The sequence below is a fragment of the Nicotiana tabacum genome, chromosome 2 (assembly GCF_000715075.1).
Source record: "Nicotiana tabacum cultivar K326 chromosome 2, ASM71507v2, whole genome shotgun sequence".
Lineage (NCBI taxonomy): Eukaryota > Viridiplantae > Streptophyta > Magnoliopsida > Solanales > Solanaceae > Nicotiana > Nicotiana tabacum.
In genome coordinates, this window is record NC_134081.1 from 66,639,916 (window position 1) to 66,667,686 (window position 27,771).

General features: G+C 36.1%; 1 protein-coding gene across 5 annotated transcripts; it reads left to right on the plus strand.

Moving 5' to 3' along the window:
- Positions 1-1,116: 1,116 nt before the first annotated feature.
- Positions 1,117-27,369, plus strand: LOC107765580 (uncharacterized). Of its 5 annotated transcripts, XM_016584244.2 has the most exons (14): positions 1,117-1,271; positions 1,412-1,516; positions 2,422-2,495; positions 2,585-2,656; positions 2,792-2,820; positions 13,420-13,470; positions 23,054-23,104; positions 23,320-23,379; positions 23,477-23,559; positions 24,216-24,363; positions 24,947-24,997; positions 25,331-25,435; positions 26,187-26,327; positions 26,905-27,369. In XM_016584244.2, the coding sequence occupies exons 1-13, from the start codon at positions 1,225-1,227 to the stop codon at positions 26,325-26,327; spliced, it is 1,017 nt and encodes a 338-aa protein (XP_016439730.2). In that variant the 5' UTR covers positions 1,117-1,224; the 3' UTR covers positions 26,905-27,369. The 5 variants fall into 5 exon arrangements, with proteins under 5 accessions (XP_016439730.2, XP_075089793.1, XP_075089794.1 ...); XM_075233692.1 differs by lacking the exon at positions 26,905-27,369 and having other exon boundaries at positions 26,187-26,525; XM_016584245.2 differs by lacking the exon at positions 26,905-27,369 and having other exon boundaries at positions 1,122-1,271; positions 1,436-1,516; positions 26,187-26,525.
- The last annotated feature ends 402 nt before the right edge of the window (positions 27,370-27,771 follow it).

A 27,771-nucleotide genomic window follows, 5' to 3' on the forward strand; every position in this document is an offset into this window, starting at 1 on the left:
ATCGAGGCTGGGAGCCTTTCATACCGAGATCCGTGAAAGGTGAACGATGTGCTCATCGTCGGGCGTGATAAGGCAACGTTCCCCGGACCCAAAACGAGCTCAAAGACCTAGGGAAATATGGTAAATAGTTACACACGACGAATAGAGGGTCGTTATATCCATACCTAACCGGATATCACGACACAGATCTCGCACGATGTGTGTTACAGATTAGTAATTAATGAGAAATGAGGATTTTTACCTTTTTTAGACTTGTACTAGGGATAAAACTCTCTTACTATATAGATGGAAAGTTTTTCTTTGATACCACACATTGTAACACCCAAACCAAGGCAATACAAATTCATTTTTCTGCTTTCTAGTTATTGCAAATTTCTTACTTTACCGTTTGTTCTCCATTCATAATCGGCTTCGAACCACGGTCCCGATCGAGGGCAAAACCACTGTTCAACCTAAGTTCGAGTTGGGCCGTAACGTTGCAACTTGTTTGATTATTCATTTTGTCTTTAACTCGTTTATCTAATACTCTTGACTATTTGTGTTGAATCAATCCACATATCCTTAAAATCGCGTAAAAATTTAATTGTTATCCGTTTTAAGGGTAAACAGGCTCGAACCAAACCATTACAGAAAATTAGCTCTCTGAAAACCTTGCACATAACATAATGTTGAATTCTCAAGGGAAAAAAGTTGAAATACCTTATGTATGACTTAGCTATACCATCAACTAAAACAGAAGCGGAGCTAGGGATTTAAGTGTGTGAGTTCTAAATTTTAAAATAAAATACTACTTTCAGTGGGAATCGAACTCCCATCTTTCCCAACGAACCCACAACCCTTACCATTGAACCAAGACCCCTTTTGTTACTGGGTTCGGCAGTATATATTTATATAGATTTAGTAAATATTTCAATACAAATACAGAATTACGGAAAAAGTTATTGGGTTCGCCCAAACCCGCACTCACTATTATAACTCCGCCCCAGAACTAAAATGCACGACATTTGTAAGACACTAGTAATAACGTTGATGCTAACCAAATGGCTAATCAAATTGCATACCCCAAGAAGGTGGTCTTAACCCGCAGAAAGAATTAAAAAGTAGACACAAAAAAAGACAAAAAGTTAATTGATAGCATTAACATTACGGAGTAACGAGTTAACGACCAGTCCATACCAGACTCCCACGAAATCCCCGACTATATAACAGAGTTCGATAGAATCCATGCTTCTTCCTCCCATTACTCGATCTTTCTCCTTCTTCCACTCCAGGTTCAGGTTCCTACGCCCTTTTCAATACCCAATTCATGTTTTGATCGCCGTTTTTCATGTACTCCTTTTTTTTTGTGTGAGGAAAAAAAAACCCAAATCGTCATTCTTCTTTCTGTGTTTTGTTTATTTATTTATTTCAGGAGACTAATTTCATCCAAGTGCAGAAATTCACAAATGGGTCCCGAAAATCTGAGTCTAATTGATAAAAGACATCGTGCAAGTTTTCGGCTATGCAACGTTTCAGGGTATCTTTGCACTCTCACTGTCTTTTGACTCTTAATTTGTTTTATATATATATTTGTAGTTTATCGCAGATAAGGGATATCGATTATGTGTTTCCATTCTGTTTCCGCACAGTGTTACGAATATGGATAAACACCAATGTGATTGAGATAGTAGAAGGCACTGTTAATTTGGACCCAATTGTTGGAGTTGCAATATGAAGCACATTCATCATTCTGTATAGTGAATTATATTTTACTAATCTAGTTCGTTTGGTGTAGAAATTATCATCATACTTTCATTTTTACAACGTTCCTAAAAGAATCTCATATTTCCTTATTTATAAATAATTTAACTTTACTTTAACCTTCACATTTTGAGTTGATTTATAGCCACAAAATTGTCTATAACTTGTTTTAACTATAAGTTTCAAAAGTCTTTCTTTCTTAAAGTCCGTGCTAAGTCAAACACCACCACCTAAATTAGGACGGAGGGAGTAGTTGGAGAGTTAAAACTTTTTGTTTTTTTTTGCTAGGAATTCTTGAAGCATTTTAAAAATGTCTTAATTTCAAATCTGGTTATGGTAATTTTAATGTAGTTTTTTTATACATGAATTTCTATAGAAAGAGAAGAATCAATGTCATTCTTTCAAGAATCAAGGAGTAGGATAGCGTCAAGTATCATGCATATGGAAAATGAATTTAGTAAGGTAGGATGGGTAGCATTTTTTTGGTACTCTCACGGGGTTACCAATGACACCGTGCTGACTGGTGTTTTACTTACTATCCATTCGCTTTTGACTTGTGAGAAATGAGCAGCTGAATTAAAGATCAAATCATGTTTTTAGTGTTTATTGTTGAAGGTTTTGTACATTTATTTGCATAAGAAACTATTAGCCTCTCATCCTGTGCGTGTAATGATGGGCCAGTTATAAGACGGATCTGCTGGAAATTCATGCCAAGGACCCGAAGTTTCATGTCTTGTTTATTCCTGGAAATCCAGGTTGTTATAGTTTGTAAGCCAGTGAATTTATGTTTTGTAGGTGTTAGTGAAGCGGCTATGATAATTAAATTATGTTGATACTGCTGCAGGTGTTATCTCATTTTATGTCGATTTTCTGGAATCACTCTATGATCTGTTGGATGGAGCTGCATCCGTGACAGGCAAGATACAGTTTCACCTCTACTGGACTATAACAACTTGGATAGCAAGATTTACGGTCAGCTAGAAACAATCTTTCTTTGTTTTAAATCTGAATTTTTGTACTGATTGCTTCCTTTTTCTTTCGTTTCTTTCAGCAATCTCGCACATTGGTCAAACAGAAAAGGTAAGGCCTTTAGGCCAATATCAACTAGAATACCAGGAATTCAGTCTTCTTGCCTATTGAAGTGAATCTTCTCCGTGAAGTGTGAATGTCAGAAACAAATTTCATTGGCATTTAGCTATACATATTCTTTGATAAAGTTACTGAACATGTAATAACTTATCGCACCTACTCTCATTACTACCTATTTAACTAAATACCTCAAGATTTTTTTCTTCCTATAACCAAATACCACAAAATGACTTACTTCATGGAAATATTTTCGAGGAAATGTTTTCCTTAGTGCAATAATCAAAGTTCAACAAACACAACATACAATTTTAAGTTTGAAACAATCTGTATTAATTGAGCAACCTTCTGTAAGACATAATTGGTCGAATTACAGAATTGGAATGTAACACAAATTCTAATTTGACTTGTATAAAAGTTTTACTGCCTATATGACCCATAATATTTTTTTTGGCACTGGGGTGTGGCCTAGTGGTTAATGAAGTGGGTTGAGAACCATGAGGTCTCAGGTTCAAATCCCAACAGAGGCTAAAACACTAGGTGATTTACTCCAATCTGTCCAAGCCTTGGTGGGCAGAGTTACCTGGTACTTGTTGTTGGTGGGAGGTAGCAGGTATCCCGTGGAATTAGTCGATGTGCGCGCAGACTGGCCCGGATACCACAATTATCAACAACAACAACAACAACAACATACCCAGTATTATCCCACACCGTGGGTCTGGGGAGGGTAGTGTGTACGCAGAGCTTACCCCTACCTTGTGAGGATAGAGAAGTTGTTTCCAATAAACCCTCGGCTCAGGAAAGCATGAGCACCACATTAATGAATAATATAGACAAGAAGGGACAGTACCAAAAAGCAATATAAAAACAGAATAAAAACAATAAGATAGTAAGATGATCAACAATGAAAATAAACAACGGTTAGTCATAAAAACCTATTACCAACAGAAAGCGAGACTGCGTGCTCATACTACTGGTATAAACACTCTAGGCTACCTATTCTACTACCCTAATCCTCGACCTTTATACCTTCCTATAAAGGGTCATGTTCTCGGTCAGCTGAAGTTGCGCCATGTCTTGCCTAATCACCTCTCCCCACCTCTTATTTGGCCTACCTCTACCTCTCCGTAGGCCCTCCAATGTCAACCTCTCACACCACAATTATCAAAACGAAAAAAAACTTTTTACTATCAAAAGCACGAAACCCTTTAGTGAAATGTCGTTCGTCTTTTTTGCCCTTTAAAAAAAGATTTCAAACTAGTCAAAATCGTCATTTACTTATTTTCCCTAATATTTTGGACTTTGAAATTAACTAAAATTTTATTTGTTAAAACTTGTCACATTTGAATTATTATGTAGGAATACCTAATATTTAGGACATTAAAATCAACTAAATTTCTTCCTTGTACAAATTAAAGTCCTAATATTTAGGACCAAATACAAGAACTAACTTACGTTAATATCTTTTAGAAAATCAAATTTCAAGGTTTTAATATCTCACCAACAACCATAGATTTGGATTCAAAGCCATCCGAGGAAAAAATTGAACTACTACAATTTTTTCATTTGACGAAAAGAGGTACGACTATTGTTTCTTTAAAAAGTGACGGTAGATGAGGAGTTTGTAGTTAAATTATTATTCTAATATTTAGAATTTTAAAATCGACTAAAAATTTTGGTTGTAAAATTTTTCCTTATTTAACTATTAGAAAGTCCTAATAAATTGACTAAAATGTTACCTTGTGTAAATCCCTTTTAAATTTGAACTAGGTAACATAACTATAATAATTTGCATGTAAATTTAATATTTAAAACTTTGAAATCACTTAAAATTTTATTTATTAAATCTTTTTATTACCTAAACAAAATAATGGAGATACTTATGTAATTGAGACACAATTATTCATACATCTCATTCAAGTATGTGAAACTGCAATGGCAAAAAAAAAAAAAATTAAAAAGTAGCATTTAGTGGTTCAAAGTGTTCCAATGTTTTTCTATCAAATAAAGATTTAAGCACTTCCTTTCCTGTTTTATTTATGTTACGAATTTTTGGAATTGAAAACAATTTAATTCTATTATGAAATGTTATTTTTTTTCCTTCTAGTTACGTTACATTTAAGAATTGAATATAATTTGATATTTTCTTGATTTTTTTTTTTTTTATCTTTTCGCCTAGCTCAAAGAAATCAATATTCATCATTTTCAAGAACTTATACTTTTTAAAATTTTATTTTATAACTTAAACATATTATTTAATAATATATTTATATTGTTTTAAAAATTATATACTGATTAATATGGGTACACGTGCAAAGTGCGTACCTTAGGACTAGTATTATTAAATGGATTAGTTGAATATCTTTCTAAGCTTTGGCTTGTGGGGAAAGAGTATGTCTAGTTAATGACTTCATGTAGCCAATGTCTAGTTAATTATCTTTCCTTAAGCGGCTGATTTATCCCACAAAGCACAAGATATAGTAATTTCTGTGACTGATTTATCTCTTGAGCCCCATTAGGACTAAATTTGAACTCTTTAGCTATCATTCAAGTATCTATATGTTGAACTAGAGTTACTAGATGTCTCTAAAATCTTAATGTATATATGTATAACATGACTCTTTGCATGTGAACCTTGCTTTTTTTCTTCGGCCAAGCTGTGGAAATATCCTTAAATGTGTGATGACAAGGCTTAAAGCCACGACCTTTGTCTGCTCTGATATTGTGTTGAACTTGAGTAACCATCTTCTATAAAGCTAAGTTGCTCGGACTCGGGTGCAAGCGTCCGGTACGAGTTCGGATCTAGTGGTCGCATCTTCATGATCTAAATTTTAAGATTCGGGATTACGGATCTAGGTACGGATACGGGTTTGGGGATTTGGCAAAAATAATTCAAATATCTGAAAAAATAGTTTTAAAAATATGTCTAACATATGAGACATTATGTGAAAAATTTACAATGTATTTTTAGAAAGAGAAAATATTGAACAAGGGAAGACCGAGAAGGAGATAAGCAAAGGACTGTCATAGAAATTTCTATGTACAAGGTATTTCATTTTTTTCAATTTCAGCCTAGCTTTTGTTTTGATTTCAGAAATCATTGTATCTATCCAGAATTTCTCCGTCGATTTTGGTCAAAGTACCCAAAATCGATTGACGAGATCCGATACAGATCCCACACCCATACCCACGTCCTGTCGATACAGGTGCGGCACCGAAAGTGAAGAGTCCAAGCAACTTAGCTATAAAGGTTTAAGCCATTAGAGAAGGGACAATTCTAGTTACATATATATTATAGGTATGCAACTTTTTATAGCGCAACTATTCTTATTTATTTTTGGTATTATTTTAAATTCTACTATCCAGTCCTGAAATAGATCCCTAAATAGACCGTTGACTGCAATGTTATAGACAGGAGGAGTATGAGATTTCAATATTGTAGAAATAGCACCTCATATTTTAGCTGAGAGTTTGATGAAATAGTGGTGCTTTGATTAGAATAAGTCCACCGGCAAGAGTTGAAATTTATCTTATATAAAGCTCAACCTAGGGGCCATTTTGTGTGACATGGTTTAGATAGGCATGAATGGCCTCTACAGTAGAGCAAGAGGGCATGGCTGTTCTTTTCTTTTCTGAGCTTGTCAACTCAAGTAATCAAGTTTGTGTATGGGCTAATCAGTTACGTGTTGAGATTACAACAAAAATGCCAAAGGATGAAAGTTACCTTCCACGTCTTTGTCCCATTCCAATGTTGCAGGTGTCACAACCTACCTGCGCTTTGACAATACGTTGATTAAATAGAGAATATGCAGGATGACATGGTACAAATTACTATGATACATAAGGTTAGCTAATGAAATCTAAGTTACCTGGAGTGTTGGAATTTCATGTGGAATTATACTAATGGACTGCAGCAATACAATTGCTCTTCTGAATATTTTTTCTGGTTACAGAAGCTCTGCCTTGTTGAACCCCGTCAGGCTTATTTAATTTATTTGGCCAATTATGTCATTTCAACAAATGAAGCTATCTATAGTATTGAAGTTGCTCAGTTAACTAGATTGTGGAATCGAGTAGTCTTTTGATTTCTGAACTTGATGGAAGTAGTAGCAAATGATATGGCTGTTCACTCGTGCTATCATTGGCTACATATTATGGAGCAACTTAAGGTATGTTGCTTTACAGGGTTGTGAAGCTAGATGGTAAGGTAAAATAAAGAGATATGGTTTCTGTTGGATCATTTTATTTGTAGAGGATGAGAACGCCTTATGACTAAGTACAAATAATGCTGCATTTTCGTTATTGTTTCTGTTCTTTTTGCCTCTTGCATGTTTGTTTTGAATGACTATATCTGAAATTCTTGGTGAATCTTCTTTTCCTAATCTAATTTGTTAAATAAACTACTTTTATAAATTTCTTGGCTTGTCTTATGATGTTCCAATATGGACCTTTTAAGTAAATCAGTACCTCCTTTTCATTACTATTGCTTTATTTTGAAGTTTTGGTTGTATTTTGGGTATTACTCTATTTTCTTTAAATAGAATTTTAGCTTTTTCTAAGGAAAGCGGCTGTTGGATATTTGATTTTAACCAGTTACAATAAGTACTGGTGAGAGCGAAAGCGCGCTCCTGCCCTTTACCCAAACATACAAGAATGCAAATCCACCTATTGGTGTGCTGCTGCCCTCAACCGAATATTGGCTTTCAGTTTAGATGAGAAATGCTACTGGTAAAACCTCCAAAATTGACCAAGTGGGAGTTCTATTCATCAACTTCCCTACTCTGGCTTGAGATTGCATCTTTGGTTTGAGATTAACCTCATTTTCTTCATTGCCCACATTCTGAATGAAGTAAATATTAGTTTAAGTCTGACATAAAGACCTTTTGATGACCACAATTACCTTTTAACTGCAAATCACTATGATTTGTCATCTCCTTCATTTCCTAGTACCAGCATTCACCACCTCCTTTCTTTGAGTACCATGTTACATGGATACTATGCTGAGTCAAACAGGTGCAATATGGGTCTGGGAGCTTCACGTGGATTCTTCAAAATTCTTTACAGTTAGCAAAAAGTTGCCTCATAAACCCTTTAATCATATACATCCACGAATGAGTCTTACCCCATTCACCACCAAGTAGTTTCTGAAAAGTCGCTGGAGTTTATGAAGCTCCTTCTGCATTTGCTGTTTAGTAAAGGGGAGTTAGGAGGAGCATGTGCAGATAGTCGACCCGTAAGATTTTAAGAATTGAGTTTTGACCCTTTCAAATTGTAAATATAAAAAGAAACTTGGTTAAATGTATTTTTGCATTCGTTAACTTTTGTATCGATGTTTACATTTCTCAATTCCCAGTATAACTGTTTTCCTTTACTCCCTATTCTTAAATCTTAAGCTTCATTCCTGCTTGTTGGACTAAAACGTCGTGGTACAACAGATTGAAATCCCTGGTCATAAAAGACAGTTTCTTTTGCAGGAGAAAAATAAGTAGGAGTAGTTATAAAACCTAAAAAGTGCCTTAAATAATACGTATAAGTCGTCAATTCTGCATCTTTGTGGACAAAGTTGTTTTGAAGCTAAACCAGATTTGTTCTGCATGCAAATGCCAAGAATATTCACCACTAGATGCCTCAGTTTACTTTGAACTTTTATGCAACGAATATTAACTCGGAAAACACTGTGTACCTATGAGACAGGTCTATCGTCTATATATACCTCTCATGTCTTTGATATACGTGCAAAATTGTGCATCTATCCATGACAAGGGATCATGGTGTTACTAGAACCTCTTCTTAAATACAAGCATTGAGGAGACTAATTCGGTACGTAAATAGTTGCACCAGCTTACAACTTCTGAACTTTATTAGCATTATGCTATGCGGAACCAAAAGATTGTCTATCAAAAGAGATGAAGTTGTTGGGCTAAAACAGCCTAAAGATACTCTTAACATGGTGTGATAGTGTCCGCTTTGGACCAAGCCCACACGGTTTTCTCCAAAAGGTCCCACACCATTAAGAGTATCCAATTGCTTATAAGTAGCTTCTTTTTCTTTTGTACTTTCCATGTGGGACTTTGTTCGCACATACCCAACAATCTTCCCCTTCAACTAAGTTCCATATGACCCATCACCATTCATGCGCTAATTTGGATATTAACTATGTGCCACCCAACCGAAGTCCAGAGGAGAGGCTGTGTATGCGTTTTGAATCTACGGCTAAAGGTAGTAAACCGGCCCATAGACGGGCAAAGGCACTAAGCCTGGCCCTACGCCATTACCCTCCGCCATCTCTATACTCGTCCTGCCAAACCATGGTTCTTATACCAGTTATTGGGTTAAAACGGCCCAAAAGTTGTCACGACCCTAATTTCCCTCCGTAGGATGTCGTGATGGCACCTAGTCTTAGGGACTAGGTAAGCCTAACACTTACTGAATTAATGGCAAACTCAACCAAAAACTATTAAACGTGAACATAAATTTTCTATACAAAGCTTTCAATCCCAAAACCGGTAGTACAAGTCATAATTTTTACTGAGTTTACTAGAAAGTCTTCTAAGTACAACTGTTTCGGAATAGAAATAAACAATACAAGTACAGAAGTGACTCCGGGGCCTGCGAATGCAATGACAGGTATACCTTGAGTCTCCACAGCAAAGTCCGAACAACTAACTAATGATCAACCAACTCCGTAGTACCTGGATCTGCACAAAAATGTGCAGAAAGCTAGCATGAGTACACCACAGTGGTACCTAGTAAGTATCAAGACTAACCTCGGTAGAGTAGTGACGAGGGACAATCAAGACACCTACTAGACTTAATAACCTGTACAAGTATGAATGTGAAACTAACAGGGAATAATATCAATCTAAAGCAAAGCATGATAACAATAATGAAGCAATGCTGGTAATAGGAAACTAAAAGCAGCAATTAGCAACGAGACACAACAAGTAATAATGTCGTGGAGTAAGCTGAATACAGTTTAAGTCCGATGAAACCAAGTAAGGAAAAACAAGTAACACTCAATAAGAGCAACCACTTTCTCGCAAGATTTGTTCAAGGACTTTCTCGAGGTACTTCACCTCATAGTTACATTTCACGGGTCCCATCTCATGAACCCTAATCACTTCGAATTTCGTGCCCATATTACAATTCATAAATGCACGGACGACTCATGTGCCAATGGAGTGACAATATCAAATATCCGTACGGACAACTCACGTGCCAACAATAATAATGATTCATGACCACACGGACAACTCACGTGCCAATAGAACAACTCTCACACAGAAGGCAAGTAAACGGGAGTACGTGTAAATGGTTAATAACATCAGTATTCATCTTCTTAAACCGATATGGGTGATTAATTACGTGTATGCTTGTGCACGTGTTTTATCCCAATTCAAGTCGACAAGTAAAAGTAAAGACAATGAATGACACATAAGAAACGATCACCACAAAATGTACAAGGTATAACTCACACAAGGTAGGCACACCACTACACAAATATTAACAATAACAATGCCCCCAGGCCATCACAAGTTATCACAAATCATTCCCCGACATAGCCTACCTTGTCTCGCCACGTGCGCAATAATAAAGTAAATGCCCGCCTTGTTTCACCGCATGCGCACAATAATATTCTCACCTTATCTTGCCACATGCGCAAACCCACATATATAGACCGCCTTGTCACGCCGCATGTGCAAATATCAATAATAACAACACAGACAACTCACGTGCGAACAACCCGACAATCCTCTCAACAATACCACGTGTGCCAAAACGTAACAACACAATAAAATGACTTTCACAACATGTGCCCATATGCCACAACATTTCCTCAAAACAGTTTCAATACCACAGCCACGCATAGCCCTCGGCTCAACAACACCGAGTACAACAACAACAACGATAACGCAAGAGTACGACAAGTAAATCAACACAAGAACTTCAGAACACAAAGAAACGGAAGAACGAGCTCACAAAGAAAGACACAACAGGGAGAATAATGGTCTCAACAAGAATAGCTCAACAAGGGAGAGATAATGTGTAACAATGATTCCACAAGAATGCAATTCGACGATAAGAGAGATAGCATGAATCAATGACCCCACGTAAGAATATGTTACCAATAAAAGGGATAACAAAGCTTCAATTAAGGCCAAGGAATTACAGAAGAAATAATAATAACTTCAATTAAGGTTAAGCAATTACGGAAGAAATAATAATAACTTCTATTAAGGTTAATCAACCAGGGGAAAGACAACAAGGCAATAAAGAGGCAACAACTTCAATTAAGGCACATAAGAGTTTAATTGGCAACAAGGGTAGAACATGAATCAATCAATTCCAAATAAGACACGTAAGGGTGAATTTAGTAAATGGAGGACATAAAATGCTAAAACAACTTCACATCTAATGAACATAAGAACCTAAGAGCCCTAAACGGTCAAATTTTCACAAATAAGCCCGAGTACGTACTCGTCACCTCGCGTACACGTCCTTCACATGACACAATTAGCACAAATGACTCAAATCCTAAGGGGTAGTTTCCCCCACACAAAGTTAGGCAAGATACTTACCTCAAAGAAGCTAGACCGTTACTCTAAAATGACCTTCTCGAGTGAAACAACCTCCGGACGGCTCAAATCTAGCCAAAATAACTTCAAATCATAAATAAAACTCATAGGAAACAATTCTGGTTAATAAAGTTTCAATCTTTAACAAAAACTAAAAAGTCAACCCTGGGCTCGCACTTAGGAACCCGATAAAATTCACAAAACCCGGACACCCATTCCGATACGAGTTCAACCATACCAAAATTATCAATTTCAGACATCGAATCGCCCTTCAAATCCTCATTTTACATTTTGAAAGATTTTTACAAAATTTCCCATTTTCATCCATTCAATTCACTAATTTAATGATATAAATAAGTATGAAATCATGAAATTTAATCAATTTAGGATATAGAACACTTACCCCAATCGAACACGTGAAGAACCCTTCAAAAATCGCTCAAATCCGAAGTCTACAACTCAAAATATGATAAAAATGGTGAAACCCCTGTTTTTAGAAACCTCTCCAGGCAAGTCGCATTTGACACCTGAGATTTATAAATCGCATTTGACACCTGAGACTTATAAATCGCATTTGACACTGAGACTTATAAATCGCATTTGACACCTGCGATCTGCCTATGTTCCCTCAAACACGAGAAAAAACAACAATCTTTCCCGACATGAAAATGGGCATAACTCTCTCATACGACCTCGGAATGCGACGATTCTTGTTGCTATGGTTCTGTAATTACGATATGGATCTGATGGTTCAATCGAATCACAAATCAAAGGTCATTTGCACAATGTGGTACCCTTTATGCCAAAAGAAACGACGTCGAAATATCAAATAAGAGCGTGGCACAATCCAAGCCCATCTGAAACTCACCCGAGCCCCATGGGACCCCAATCAAGTAGACTAACAAGTCCCAAAACATGATACGAACTTGCTCGAAGCCTTAAATTGCCTCTAAGAACACTAGAGTCACGAATCGCGCATTGATTCAAGCATAAGAAACTTATGAACTTCTGAATTCCAAAACTAATGCAGATTCATACCAAACCAACTCCGATTGACTTCAAATTTTGGACAGTCATAAATGACAGTACAGACCTATTCCAATTTCCGGAACCGGTATCCGACCCCGACATCAATAAAGTCAACTCTCGGTCAAACTTTCCAAAATCTTCCATTTTTTTCAACTTTCGCCAATTCATGCCGAAACGACCTACAGACCTCCAAATCAACATCCGCACGCGCTTCTAAGACCAAAATCACCATACAGAGCTATTGGAACCATCAAAACGCCATTTCAGAGTCGCCTACACAAAAGTCAAACTCCGGTCAAACTCTTACCGCTTAAACTTCTAAAATAAGAATCCTTCTTCCAAACCAATCCCGAATCATCCGAAATCCGAACTCGACCACGCACGCACGTCATAACACATAATACGAAGCTGCTCGAGACGTTAAGCCACCGAACGGGACGCTAATCCTCAAAACGACCGGTCGGGTCGTTACAAAAGTACTCTTAAAATGTTGCGATATTATCCGCTTTAAGCCAAGCCCGTACGATTTTCCCCAAAAGGCCTCACACCATTAAGAGTATCTAACTCCTTATAAGTAGTTTTTTTTCTACTTTCCATGTAGGACGTTATTCACACACCCAACAAAAGTGAGCTAAGTTGTAATTGCTCTGCAAGTTAGGTTGCACACATCGTTCTATTGGAACATGTAGTATCCATTTTATAAACAGTTTTGAGTAGCCCTAAGGGCCTTTGGCTACTTTGTCCTTTTTTGTTTTCTTTTTTCCTTGTAACTCTTCAAACTTCAAGTTCAAAGTTTGCATCTCATGTGAAGACCGTAGGATGATTTGCTGTCTTTGATTGACCTTTTGAAGATTTTCCATAGACTTGATAGTCTTTAAAGATGAATATTTGTAGGTGTATGTTAATATCTTCTTTTAAAGTTTCAGCTGGCACTAATGCCCAATCAATGCATGGCTAACATAGTTGCATGATTTGTTCCAATTGCTAGAATTGGGAGCGCGGAAGGCTGTTTTCACTGCAAGAACAAACCGATCACAAGGTAATTTTGTTACCTCATATCAGTTTATCATAGAGAAATCTTTTCTTTTAGGGGAAGGGGCAGGGGATGTGACAGGTGGGATGGTGAAAAGCATATCAGTACTAATTCTTTTTTCAAAAAAATTCTGGGTTTTGGGAACCAATAACTAATTTTTCCTCGATAGTGCTATATCTATGTTAATGGAAAGTTGAAATTACCCTTCAACTTGTGGCTGAAGGATGTAGTCAAGAGCTGTTTTTATTCCTACTAATTATTGGATTAGCTTAATCTATTCTTTCTCAATTTTCCAGAATATTCCTTTTTTCTTCTGAATATGGTAGTTCAATGTCTATATCGGTGCTTTAAAAGGTGAGGGCATGAGGTGAGATGTTTTACCCAACATGGGGCGAGGTGTAAATCCCGAGCCACGAGGCATAAGTCCCATTGATATTCAATTTTACATTTTTATAATTAGCATAATACACTTAAAATTATTTTAATATTCCTAATATTGTAAAGAGATCCACATTTCAGTGCAGATATTTATCCATCTTTTGATGTTAAAACTTTATATCCTCTGCTTTGTAAGCTTAATCTAATGGAGTGGCAATGCTTCTAGTTTCCAATTAATAAAATCTAAGTTTTTCATCAACATATATTTCAGTGCAAAATTGTAGTAACTAGTGCTTTGAAATGCGTTTTGGGGCGAGTCCTTGGGCGTGAATTGGGGCGGGACAATAGTAGGGGGTGTAGGTTCTGTTGGGCGATGCCCTAGAAAGTGAGGCACACGCCCGCCTATTGAAACTTTAAAAAACTAGAGACAATTTTGACAACTCCCATTATTTTTTCTAAAACCCTCTTCTTTAATACCAAAATTCATCCCCGCCAAAGAAAAAGAGCCCTAACTTCGTAACATCAAGGCGGATCGGCGACCTTGAAATTGAAGAAATCATCCTCTGACCAGTTTTAACGACTTTGATACTCTCTTCTTGCTTTACCCTTTCGTATTTCTATCACATTAGTTTTTGGATATCATTTTTTTTATGCGCTCCGTCCTTTGCCATATTTTTTTTTTCTTTGATGTTGATTCACTTTCTATTCACTGCAGTTGGGTTTCTAGTAAAAGCTGGTATATTGATCCTTTTCCGATTAAACTCAACATGTTGCTCAAGTTAAAATTTCAAGTTAGTCCGATGATCCGCTAGTGTTATCCGTTTGCTAATGAATATTGGTTGTACTGATTCTTGAGCTAGTTTAGCTTGCGTCAAGTATAAGTAATACTCAAATTTGACCTTGAAAAGGTAAAGAATAGTTATAAATAAATAAAATATATGGAATTTTATTAAACAAAAGAAAAGGCTTCTCTTTGATCAGCATAGAGAAGAAGTTCCGAATGAATTTGATTGTTGATAGAAAGTTAAACATGGGATATATGTTGAGAAATCTTGAGAATTTGATGACATTAGCTAGGGGAATAACCTCAGAAGTAATAAATATGCTGAGAAATCTTGAGAAAGGGTACTATGAATTGGACAGATTTCTCTTTTGCCAGAGTCTTGGATTTTTGTTTCTTTTGATAGCATTCTTGCTATGTTAAAGGAATGTAGATGTTTGATCTAATTGACTGGTTTAGAGATTTAACTGTTTTAATAAGAAAACAGGTTAAGTTTGATAGTTATGCTTTATTTTATCACATGGATTCTTGAATTAAGTATACATTCTTGAAGGGTGACATTCTTCCATATGTTGGAAGAATGTAATCCAATTCAAGAATGTATATGATGTTTCTTGTTGGATTTTCTTAAAGTACTTTATTTGTTGTTGGTTATTATTGGATCCTTTACTTGTCACTGGTTCTTTATTTTTATTTTCCTTTTATGTTTTACATGTCCTGTTCATGTCTCATTTCTCTCGCATTTCTCTCCCAGGCAAACGTAAATTTTGTATTGACAAATTATAGTTGAGAATGGATAAATGAGGCTCTAGAAATTTGAGTAGAAAAGATTTTGCATGGAAGTATACAATCATGACCCCGAATGAGAAGTACTTTTGATGCAAGTTTTGTAACCAACAATGCAACAACACAGTTACTAGATTGAAACATTTAGTAGGCGTCTATAAACATAAATCCTTGTCCTAAAGTGCCGGATGAAGTATTTGAATCATTATTACATGTTCAGAACGTAAAACCAAGCAAAATACTACTTTGGAAGAAACACGATTTGTTGCATCCGAATATGGTAATATGGGTAGTGAATTTGGTTCTTCTCCAACTGGGCAATTTACATGCAAAGGCTAGAGTTCTAATAAACCATTTGTTATTGCTCAAGCAAGACAAACTATTTTTAACTCCAAATAGCAGAAAGAGGAAAGAGAAGTTTGTCAGTGAATTGGCAGGGTTTTTTTCTCAAGTGTTATCTCGTTTAGTGCCGCAAATGATCCATATTATTTGGCAATATTTGAGGGAATTGCAAATTATGTCAGAGTTTTGTGCCTCCCTGAATACATGAGTTGAGAACTTGGATGTTAGATGCATATGAAAAATCTTGGAAGCAGTATGGTTCAATTATGTCTACTAGTTGGACGGATGGAATAGTGGATGTTTTATTAACTTCCTTAATAGTCCTGCATGTGCTTTCTTTTTAGATCTATTGATGCATCTGATTCTATTAAGAGTGCTGACATACTTGCGTTACGCTGAATAGAATCATAGGTGAAGTTGGAGAAAAAATATATCATTGAGATGATTACCAGTAATGTTTCTAATTTTGTGAATGCTGGAAGGAGAATATTGGAAACTCGGCCTCATATTTATTGGACTCTTCGAGCAACACATTGTATTGATCTCTTGTTAGAAGACATAGGACAGTTAACAGTTCATTAAACAACACTTATAAAGCAAAAGAAGCGAGATTTATTTATGGACATACTTGAACGTTGGATTTAGTGAAATCACTTATAAATAATCGTAAGCCTTTTCGTCCTGCTATCACTCGCATTACACTCTTCAAAGTCTTCGCAACCAAAAACAAGCTTTTGGATCTATACTTCTAAAGTTTGGGATAGATCTACTTAGGCTAAGAACACTAGGGGTGAAAGCGAGAGTCATAGTTTTGCTTGATTTGAACTTTGGCCACATAATGCTTATTGCGTAAAGATATGCGGCAAAAAGTTCTGATCTAACAAAACATAACCATGACTCTTATTTTCACCCCCTCATGTGAAGCCCATGCAGATTTATTCCAAGCTTCAGAGAAAACAAAGTTCTAAGGGCTTTTTCTTGCTTTTGAAGGGTGAAATATGATGTAGCAAAGCGACTGGTAGCAGAGTGAACAAGTTCCTGATTATTTGTAAATGCTCTCATCTAATCTAACACTCAAGTATGTCCGTAAATAAATCTCGTCCTTTTTTGTTTTCTTTTGTAAGTGTGGTTTGATGATTTTTCAACTTCCGATATGTCTTCTAACAAAGATCAATACGTGTTGCACAAGAGTCCAATAAACATCAGTTCGAGGTTTCATTGTTCTCTTTTTGGCATTCACAAAATTAGAACCATTATTAGTAATTATCCTAACAACATTTTCTTTTTCAACTTCATGTATGATTCTATTCAAATGTATAACAAGCACTGCACCACTTTTAGTAAAATCAGAAGTATCGATAGATCTAAAAATAATATTCCTCAGGACTGTTAATAAGGAAATTTATAAACTATCTACTTTTTTCCATCCATCTATCTAACTAAAAGACAAAACTGAACTACCATATTGCTTCTAAGATTTTTTATGTTCATCTTTTTGTCAATATCCATGACCTAATCTTTCAGTATCCAAGTTCTCAACTCATGCATTGAGGGACTGCGTCAAACATTGGCGAATCATATGGTTTTTTTGCAACATTAAATATACCACTTGAGAAGAAGAACCTACCAATTCGTTGACAAACTTCTTTCTTTTCCTCTTTTTTCGTTTGGAGTTCAAAGTAGCTTGCTTTACTTTAGCACTAACAAAATTATCTATTGGATCTCTAGCCTCTTGATGTAAAACGCCCATATTTGCAACAACTCACATTTCTTTCAAAGTCGCATTCGACATGGCTCTTACATTTTGAACCTTTAGTAAATGCTTTCTTGCAGTCTTCAACTACTTCATCCGGAACTTTAGGAAAAGAGGCTTTATCCCTTCATGGTTACTTGCTGAATGTTGCCTCAATCTTTTGATTGTGCCACTACATTATTGGTTGTTGGGATTTTAAGCTTGTGTAGCTTAAAGAAGGTGAATGAGAAATGGAGGGAAAATGAAATATTTGAGTTTCCCTTGGGAAAGGGAAATTGTCCCATATCGGAGAAAGAAAAAGGCTTTTGATGGGTATATATATAATTGCTCTTCTTCTAGCTCTTAAAGAGTTAAGAAAAAAAAAAGGCAAGCCTCGCGCCGCCGCCGTCGTCGCTCGGCTCGGCTTCGGCTTCGGATTTGGATTTGGATTTGGTCAAAGATCGATTGATTGATTAATCTTTTTGGACAAAATTCCTTTCAATTATTTTTGGACAAAATCGGACATTAAAGGAAATGATGAATTCTTTATTAATAAGTTCCGGATTACCGCAGAGTTTGTGGGGTGAAGCTATCCTTACAGCTAACCGAATACTCAACAGAGTACTCCACAGCAAAACGCAATCTATTCCATATGAAAAATGGAAAGGAAGAAAACCCAACTTGAAATATTTCAAAGTGTGGGGGTGTCTAGCAAAGGTACAAGTTCCTTTACCTAAAAGGGTTAAAATCGGACCAAAAACTGTTGATTGCGTTTTCATTGGATACTACAAACAGTAAAGCATGTCGGTTTTTGGTTCATAAATCTAATAATCCCGAAATTCACATTAATACGGTAATGGAATCAGATAATGCTGAATTCTTTGAAAGTATCTATCCGTATAAAACTGAATGTGAGTCGTTAAGTGAAAGACCTAAACGACCTCGGGAAGAACCAAAGGAAAATACTCCAAGTATAGAAGATCCAAGGCGTAGCAAACGTCAAAGAACATCTACTTCCTTTGGACCAGATTTTGTGACATTCTTGCTTGAAAATGAGCCTCAAACTTTTAAAGCGGCTATGTCATCTTCTGATTCAGCGTTTTGGAAAGAGGCAGTCAATAGTGAGATTCAATCAATTTTGGATAACCATACATGGGAATTGGTAGATCTTCCTCCAGGAAATAAGCCTTTAGGTTCGAAATGGATCTTTAAATGGAAAGTGAAAGCTGATGGCACTATTGACAAATATAAGGCAAGACTTGTTGTCAAAGGTTATAGACAAAAGGAAGGCCTTGATTACTTTGACACTTACTCGCCAGTAACGAGGATAACATCTATTAGGGTGTTAGTGGCAATAACGGCTGTGTATGGTCTTGAAATCCATCAAATGGATGTTAAAACAACTTTCTTAAATGGAGAATTAGAGGAAGAGATTTACATGGAACAACCTGAGGGTTTTGTGGTAACTGGTAAAGAAAAGAAAGTGTGCAAACTTGTTAAGTCACTTTATGGACTTAAACAAGCACCCAAACAATGGCATGCCAAATTTGACCAAACAATGTTGGCAAGTGGGTTTAAAATCAACGAGTGCGACAAATGTGTTTACATTAAAAACACTCCAGGTCATGAAGTCATTGTTTGTTTATATGTTGATGACATGTTGATAATGAGCAAAAACATGGCAGATATAAATGCTACTAAGCGCATGTTGGCTAGCAAATTCGATATGAAAGACTTAGGAGTTGCTGATGTGATCTTAGGAATCAGAATTCACAAGACTCCACAAGGTCTAGCATTATCACAGTCTCACTACATTGAAAAGGTACTTGACAAGTTCAAGTATTTGGATTTCCAAATTACCAAGACTCCAATTGACGTGAGTTATGCACTTCAAAAGAATGAAGGTGAAAGTGACTCACAATTGGATTATGCAAGAGTATTGGGAAGTTTGATGTATATCATGAATTATACACGACCAGATATAGCATGTGCTATTAGTAAACTGAGTCGATTTACAAGTAATCCCAATCACATACATTGGATGGTAATGAAACGAGTTTTGGGGTATCTCAAACATACCCAAAATTACGCTTTGCATTATAACAAATATCCCTCTGTGATCGAGGGATATAGTGATGCAAATTGGATCACTGGATCATTTGAAGTTAAATCCACGAGTGGATATGTTTTCACAATTGGGGGTGGAGCAGTGTCTTGGAAATCATCCAAACAAATGTGCATCGCCCGTTCTACAATGGAATCTGAATTCATAGCTTTAGATAAGGCCGGTGAAGAAGCTGAATGGCTCCGGAATTTCTTGGAAGATATTCCATTTTGGCCCAAACCTTTGGCACCTATTTGTATACATTGTGATTGTCAAGCGGCAATAGGCAGGGCAGGGAGCGTTATGTATAACGGAAAATCTCGTCAAATACGACGGAGACACAATACCGTTAGACAATTACTCTCTAGTGGTGTTATCACAATTGACTACATAAAGTCAAGAGATAACGTGTCGGATCCACTTACAAAAGGCCTATCTAGAGAGGCAGTTGAAAGATCATCAAAGGGAATGGGGTTAAGGTCTAGGACAAGTCATTATGACGGTAACTCTACCTAGCAGACTGGAGATCCCACGAGCTAGGTTCAAAGAGATCAAACAAAGTTATGAATGACGGTTCAACATTGTCAAATAACTCAACCCATTCTCGTGATGAAGACAATGTTCAGAAATCGAGGTAAAGCATTAAGGCTTTTTGATGCGTCAACAAAGCTTAAAGGTTTTTTAATGATTTGCTAAGTCTGGCAGGAAATGACCAGATAGTGTGTCTATAGGATTACACGTTTAGAAATCACCTATGTGAGTGTGAAGTGTAAGCCGCTTCAAGGGGAATGAAAGTAAAGGCTCATTCTCTAAGCACTCATGAAACCAGGCGGTGTTCATGGCTGAAACGAACACAACCGTGAGAACCATAGATGGTTAAGGATTGATTGTGTGACTTATGTTGTCTAGGTATACAACAAAGCTCGACGGTTCAAAGATATCAAATCTACCGATTGACCGAGTATATTCGATATAAGTTCACTACGGAAAGTTCAAAGGGAAACCTACTTATCCAGATGCAATTAATTCTTGCATGTAAAACACACACACGTCCGTGCATTCCTTTATTTTATAGCCATTCCCCATTCATGTGGGGGATTATTGGGATTTTAAGCTTGTGTAGCTTAAAGAAGGTGAATGAGAAATGGAGGAAAAATAAAATATTTGAGTTTCCCTTGGGAAAGGGACATTGTCCCATATCGGAGAAAGAAAAAGCTTTTGATGGGTATATATATAATTGCTCTTCTTCTAGCTCTTAAAGAGTTAAGAAAAAAAAAGGCAAGCCTCGCGCCGTCGTCGTCGCTCGGCTCGGCTTCGGCTTCGGATTTGGATTTGGATTTGGATTTGGATTTGGTCAAAGATCGATTGATTGATTAATCTTTTTGGACAAAATTCCTTTCAAATATTTAATTATTTAATTAAATAATTAACGAAAAATTCAATCCGGAATAACCCATGACCCGCGACCCGGTTCGGTCAGGCCCGTTTTCTTTCCCGGATTATTTTAAATATATTTTTTCCCGCAATATTTCCAAACACCCCTTTTCCAACAGCCATGGTTGTTTCTTAAAGGTTGCAAATCTTTTCAGAAACAATGCCAGCAACTCTATAAATAGAGTTTGAATCCCAGAATCTTTCCTTACGAAATTTTCTGAGCTTCTTCTTCTTCTTCTTCTTCTGCACAATATTTTCCAGTGTGTTTTACGATCATTGGGTGGTTCGCAGTTCATCAGAGTTTTGGTACCAATACACTGGTGAGTTAAATCATTCTATCCTGGGAGGATATATTCCAGCACCTCGGGTACTTGAGGGGAATAATTTCCTTAAGGACACACTGTGTATTCAGTGGGCTCGATTTATTCCTATACTGTTTTTTTTATTTGTTTTTCAAAATCTATTTCGTTAAACAAGTATTACTAACTTTCTGTTTTGTTTTTTTCAGAAAGTTTAATTGTTTATTACAGCAATACAGAATAATAACATTGGTTACAAACTTGCATCTAGAATATTTCTTATTCGAAGTCATGATCGTATACCGTATGCAAGATCGTTGTTACTCATATTTTTATAGCAGCCCCCTTCATGTCAATGTATGCTTCTATTTGTCTGCAAGAGAAATGAGACTAAGACTTTTTTTTTTAAAAAAAGAGAGAAATGTGACGAGACAATGCATGTAAAATATAAGAAAATAAAAAATTGAGAATTAATCAAATTCATAGTTAACTTCTTCATGGTGATCAAAGAGAAGCTTTTGAGAAGCATGATATGTTTAATTGGAAAATGAGCAACATACAAGATTTTGCTATAAATCCCACAAAAAAGCGGCAAAAAGAAGGTGAACCAACATCGGAAAAAATAACATGCCAAAGGCAGTGGAACACAAAAATATTAAAATCCAAAAGCTAATATAATAGCTAAAGAAAAGTGTAAAGGAAGATGATTATACCTTAAGAAAGGCATCATTTCCTTCCTTTTGCTAGATTTCTTCAGGTTCAGGGTCGCCGATCAGCTTTGATGTTACGAAGTTAGAGTTCTTTTCTGTTGGGGGAAGGGGAGGGGGAGGGGGGAAATTTGGGTATTAAAGAAAAGGGCTCTAGAAAAATCAATTGGAGTTGCTTAAATTATCTCTAGTCTATTTAAGTTTCAATACGCGTGAGCCTTCTTCTTGAGGCGCGTTTTGCGCCTGGGCTTGTGCCTTACTTTCTAGGGTGTTGCCCAACTGAAGCAAGATCAAGAATGCTAAATATCCAAGAAATTCAAGAAGTTCAAGAATCCATCCATGATTAGGATTTTGTTTCCTTAAAAATTATAATTTCTTATTTCTTGTTTCCCGGTAATTTAATTCTTGTTTTAGTAGGATTATATTTGTAGTTGTAGTCAAAGTAGGATTGTTAGTTAGTATCCCATCCTTACTAGAATTCTTTTTCCTATTTAAGTTAGGATAAGTTTTCTTAACCTTATTTTTATTCTAGTTTAATTAGAATTAGTTTTCCTTTACCTCATCAATTTTACTCATTGTAAGGCCTATTTAAAGGTCTCAATATGCTGAAAATAAAGATGGGTGATTTGTTTTTCTAAGCTTTTGCTTCAAAAATGTGATTTATTTTTTATTTTCTTCTTCCTCCTTTATTCAACGCTTCTTGCAATCTTGCGGGATTGAAGAACGAGTGGGAAAGGTTCTTTTCATCTTACATTCTTCTCACGTGCGTTTGAAGAACACTTTCGCTAGTTTTGTGAAAAACTTTAGTGGGATGCTTTTGTTTCTCTCTTCTTGTACTTGAGAGGTGCAAAACCTTGAAAGTACATCACCAACAGAACCTACGGCCACTAATACCGCCACTGCACGTTTTTGGTGTGCCTCGCCTCAATTCACGCCCCGGGACTTGCCCCAAAATGTACTTCAAAATACTGGTCTATATCAGTCTGCATTCATGATTTGATTTTGTTTCAAAATCCTCTTTTCCAGCTGAACTTCATAGAGCATGAGCTTCAGGATGTTGAAGTTCCTCTAGTACTGGTAAGTTCAGAAGTTGCATTAATATATGCTCTTATGTGCGTGTTATTTGGATTCTCATTCTGAACCATCATTTCATTGTTAAATTAAGATCTCAATCCAAACTGACAAAAATCAATAAGAAGAAATGGAACTTTTTATCAATGTAGATAGTCAGGTTCTCGTTTTCTGCATGTATTAGAAGTTTTATGTGTTGTGATTTTGATTTCCGTTCTTAGGTTGGTCATTCTATTGGCTCATACATATCTCTGGACATTTTTCGGAGATTCCAGGAAAAGGTGAAGACTACATCCTCTTTATATTGGGTACAAGGTTTTTCACTATTATGCCTTTTCCCCCCAAAATCCTCATTCTGATATTTCTATTTTTTTCTAGGTGACATACTGCATTTGCTTGTATCCATTTCTAGCTGTAAACACCAAGTCTTCAACACAAGCTATTATTAAGAAGATTGCAGTGTAAATCTCTTTGATTTTTTCCTTGTCTGTTTCCTATGTGAAGTGAGAGCTTTGTACTTTAGCTGTTTATTTTCCTTCCTTGCCTTTTGAAGACCAATCAGTTTTTTGCTTTTTCTCGTACTGCAGACTACTGAACCTTTGTTTTCAATTCTCAATGAAACAGTTATAGAATCCCATTAATATCACATTACTTCGGGCAGTGAGCATGTGTGATCAGAATATCAGATTGCTTTTTGTTTAAAATTTCAAATTCTCTTTGCAGATCATATGACTTGATAAACATTTCCTACTAGTCACTAGCTATAGTTGCTTTTATTTTTCGACCTGTAACTTCTGTTCTTCTAGTTTGTATGTCCAATCTGCTGGTTGTTTGCAACTGGTTATTGTCACTGTTTTGTTTTTTGTTTATCTTGTTTTACGAATCTCTTTGAGCTTGAATTGTGGATTTAGAGTTTTGACAGTTTCTAGTTTATTCATTTAGGACTGAATATGTGGCATCTATTCAAAGTATCCAATAAACAAATCTAGAGGCACTTTTATTTTTGAGTATATTACCATTACTTTTCCTGTTTGTGTGTGACATTTGTGTAGGCATTGTTTTCCTCATGCAATTACAGTGACAAAATTTGATGTTCTTCGGTTATAACTTCCTGTAGATCTCGCACTTTATGTACGGGCCTAAGCTCACTTGCAGCAATTCTGGCACTATTACCAGCCTGGATCTCCAGATTTCTGGTGAAAAAATCTGTGGGGAAGTCCTGGTCCCCACCTGCAGTGGAGGCTCTCTGTAAACATGTCCTCAGGGTGAGGGTCAATTTCTTCTGATTCTCTTTTACACTGTTGGTAATCAGATCTGAAGTATTAGATCAACCGGTTACTCATTTTTGTTTTGGATGAATAAGCAATGAGTTCGACTTGCCAAGTTGATCTGTAAGTTAATTCTTCCCCGAAATGCCAAGTCAAAGTTCTTATCTAAACAAATTTGAAAAGTCAAAGCACGTCGATGGTAAAGATCATTGTCTTTTTTACCCTTTCAAAGCCATCAAACTTAAGATGACTTATGTAGTCAAACATGGACAAATCCTAACTCTTACGAGAATAATTACACCTCAGTTCTAATCACCCATGGTCAATGGAGTGGGTTAAAAAAATTATACCTTGATGGCTGTGGTTTTCTTCTAGTTCTACTTGCTGTAACCTTGAGGAGCACATGTTGAAGTACAAAATCATTTAACTCCCTTTTCTTCATTTGTTTTGTTACAGTTTTGGTCGAGAAACGAACTTTGCTTTCTATTCTTTGTGATATTAGATATTGTGAAATCAGCCATCTATATCTATTGTTAGCTTTAATACTAATAATTGTTGGCAACTGCAATATGCTTTTCAGTACCATACCATTCAGAACATTCTATACATGGCAATGACCGAATTTGAAAAGGTAAGTTTCTCCTTGTCACATTATCATGACTGCTCCAAGGGTACCCGTTACATCTTTCATGCAAAATATTCTTGTTAAAGATGATGGTGCCTATGGAAGAGATTGTTATAGACCGTAATTTTTCATAAAGGTGGAAAAACCTGTGATTTTTGTTGCAAAACTGCTGCATGACAAGCAGGAATACTCCCATAGAAAAGCTTTAAACGGCAAGCTAAAACATGACCAAAAAGAAAGAAATTTCCCCCAACTGCCCCAAATCCGTACACATCTGAATTCCTCCATAGAAGTTTTCTCAGTCTATCCTGATTATGATTTTTTCCCCTTCTGGATTAGCTTTCTGAAGTACCTGATTGGTCATTTATGAGGGAAAAGAAAAGTCAGATGGCATTTTTGTTTGGCGTCGACGATCATTGGGGTCCCTTACATATTTATGAAGAGGTAAATAATGTCTTATTTCATTGCGCATATTTTCTCCTTTTATGTTTGCAATGTGAAACTACAAAGATTTACTCTCTATGGTGTCTTATTAATGGTCGATCCGAATCTGATTAGCATTTTGAAAACTATTTATGCTTTATCGTCGTTTCCATTCCAGACTGTTGTGCATACTGTGAGAACTGGTTTTTTTGAGCTTATGTCTAGTTGAAGACTGTAAGAAGTAATTTAATGAGTTTCTAGAAAGAGATAAAATCCAGGATTTCTAGTTCAATTCTACAGTACGGTCGAAATTACTGCATCTTGAAAGTAAGAGAAATGAGCATGATGTTTAAGACATCAAGTATGATTTCGTAGGTTATCATTCTATTCATTATTAATTTTTTTATCATCTAATGTCCCTCCATAATATTTTAAGCTTGAAACTAATATTTATAAATTTACTATTAAGAACAAATGTATCTAGTCGTAAATTCTATTGGTGTTGCTGAAGGATGTAATCTCCTGCCACAACTTGATTACCTTACTCGAAACCATAATTGTTTGATCAATTTTCAAAGAAACAGGAAGTGGATTAACTCATTTGTTTAATGAAATTGGAGATTGACAACGTATTTTTGGGCAAAAAATCTATAAACAAACAGATTTTCTTTATTGACGGCCTTTCTCTCGTAAAGCAATCACACTAGTAAATGGCTAATCACATTTTACAGAACCAATTTTCTATTGCTAAATGCGAGTTTTGTGGTTACAGATATCCAATAATGTTCCAGGTGCTGTCCTAGCAGTTGAACGAGGGGGTTATACTCATGCTTTTTCTTGCACGGAGGTTGGCTCATTATGGGTAGCTCAGCATGTTTCTGCCTTGATCAACAATTATTTATCAAAACATTGAGTACGCTTTTAACATAATCTTATTGATGTGTCACGTATTAATTTTTATTTATCTTTTTGTTGAGGGGTAGGACTATTATTGTGTAAGGAGTGGTACACGAACCATAGGCGAATTTAGGATTTAAACTTAATGAGTTCAGCCTTTAAGATTTTTAGTATTGAACCTATTATATTTTTAAAGTTATGGGTTCATATCTACTTATTTAAATTTTAGTAAACTTTTACACATAAATTTATGTTCCGCCTCAAAAGTTAATGAGTCCAGTTGAACCCGTTGATATTATGTTACATCCGCCTCTGATAGGAACTTTCAACCAGCATATTAATCAATGAGAATCATATCCCGTAGAATGATTGAGGTGTGCAAACACTGGCGATTTAAAAACAAAATCAACTTAAAGAGTGCAAGTGGAGTTAGATTTCATGTTTAATCCTCACCCACTCTTCCCATTAGGATTATTGTGGTTTCCCTTTCCCATTGATGGCTATTGTAGCAGAAACCAATGCAGCTTCTGACCTTTATCATGATGAAGCTTGTCTCAACGTGAATGGACTGACTGCTGCTACATCATTTGCAGGTCTTGGAATTTATGGTGAAAGCAAATTTGTGTGCAGTAAATGTTTGCATGAGGATTTTTACCTTTTTGTATAACAGGTCTGTCCGAGCGGGGAACCAAAATGTAAAGAACCATAATATGTGGAAAACAAACTGGCCACCATAATATAATATGTATAGCGTGATTATTCACCGCACTATACTTTAACGATATATTTGTCCGTTAAGGTATAGAGCGGTATTGGGCCCACCGATAATTCTTCTGGAGTTAACTGACACATCAGTAATTCTACAGGGTATAACGCAGTTAAATACCGCCCTATACGTAAAAGTTGGACCCTTCTGTACTTAATTGACAGACCAATAATTTAACTGGATATAGCGCGCATATTTAACGCGCTATACATCAATTTTTTCCTTATTTAAATAGTTTCAGGATTTTGTAATAATCCATTCAGAATCCTTCAAATCTTCTGAAATATTTGTTCGTTAAGTTATTTTGCATTTTGTCATATTGTCTGAAGAGCGAAGAATTAGGGTTTCATTATATTGGGGGGGTGAGGTTGTGGTGGAGAATAACTCAGTACGCTATAGTTGTTCTCCACAGTGTCATGTTAAGTTGCCACTTACAATGGAGTACGATACATTGGTATCGTTGTTATGTACAAAAATGAGTGTGAGCAAATGTTCGGTGAATATTAAAGTAACCAGAAGATATTTGTATTCTGTTACTCCGCAAGGGGTTGCTTGTTATGCTAAGTTTAACATCGAAGACGATGAAACTATAAGAGATTTTTTTAGGACTTCGGATGAACATCGGGAATATCTTGTGATAAAAATGTTGGAAATGTACGTCAAGGCTGAAGACGTTCGCAATAATGAGGTTCCG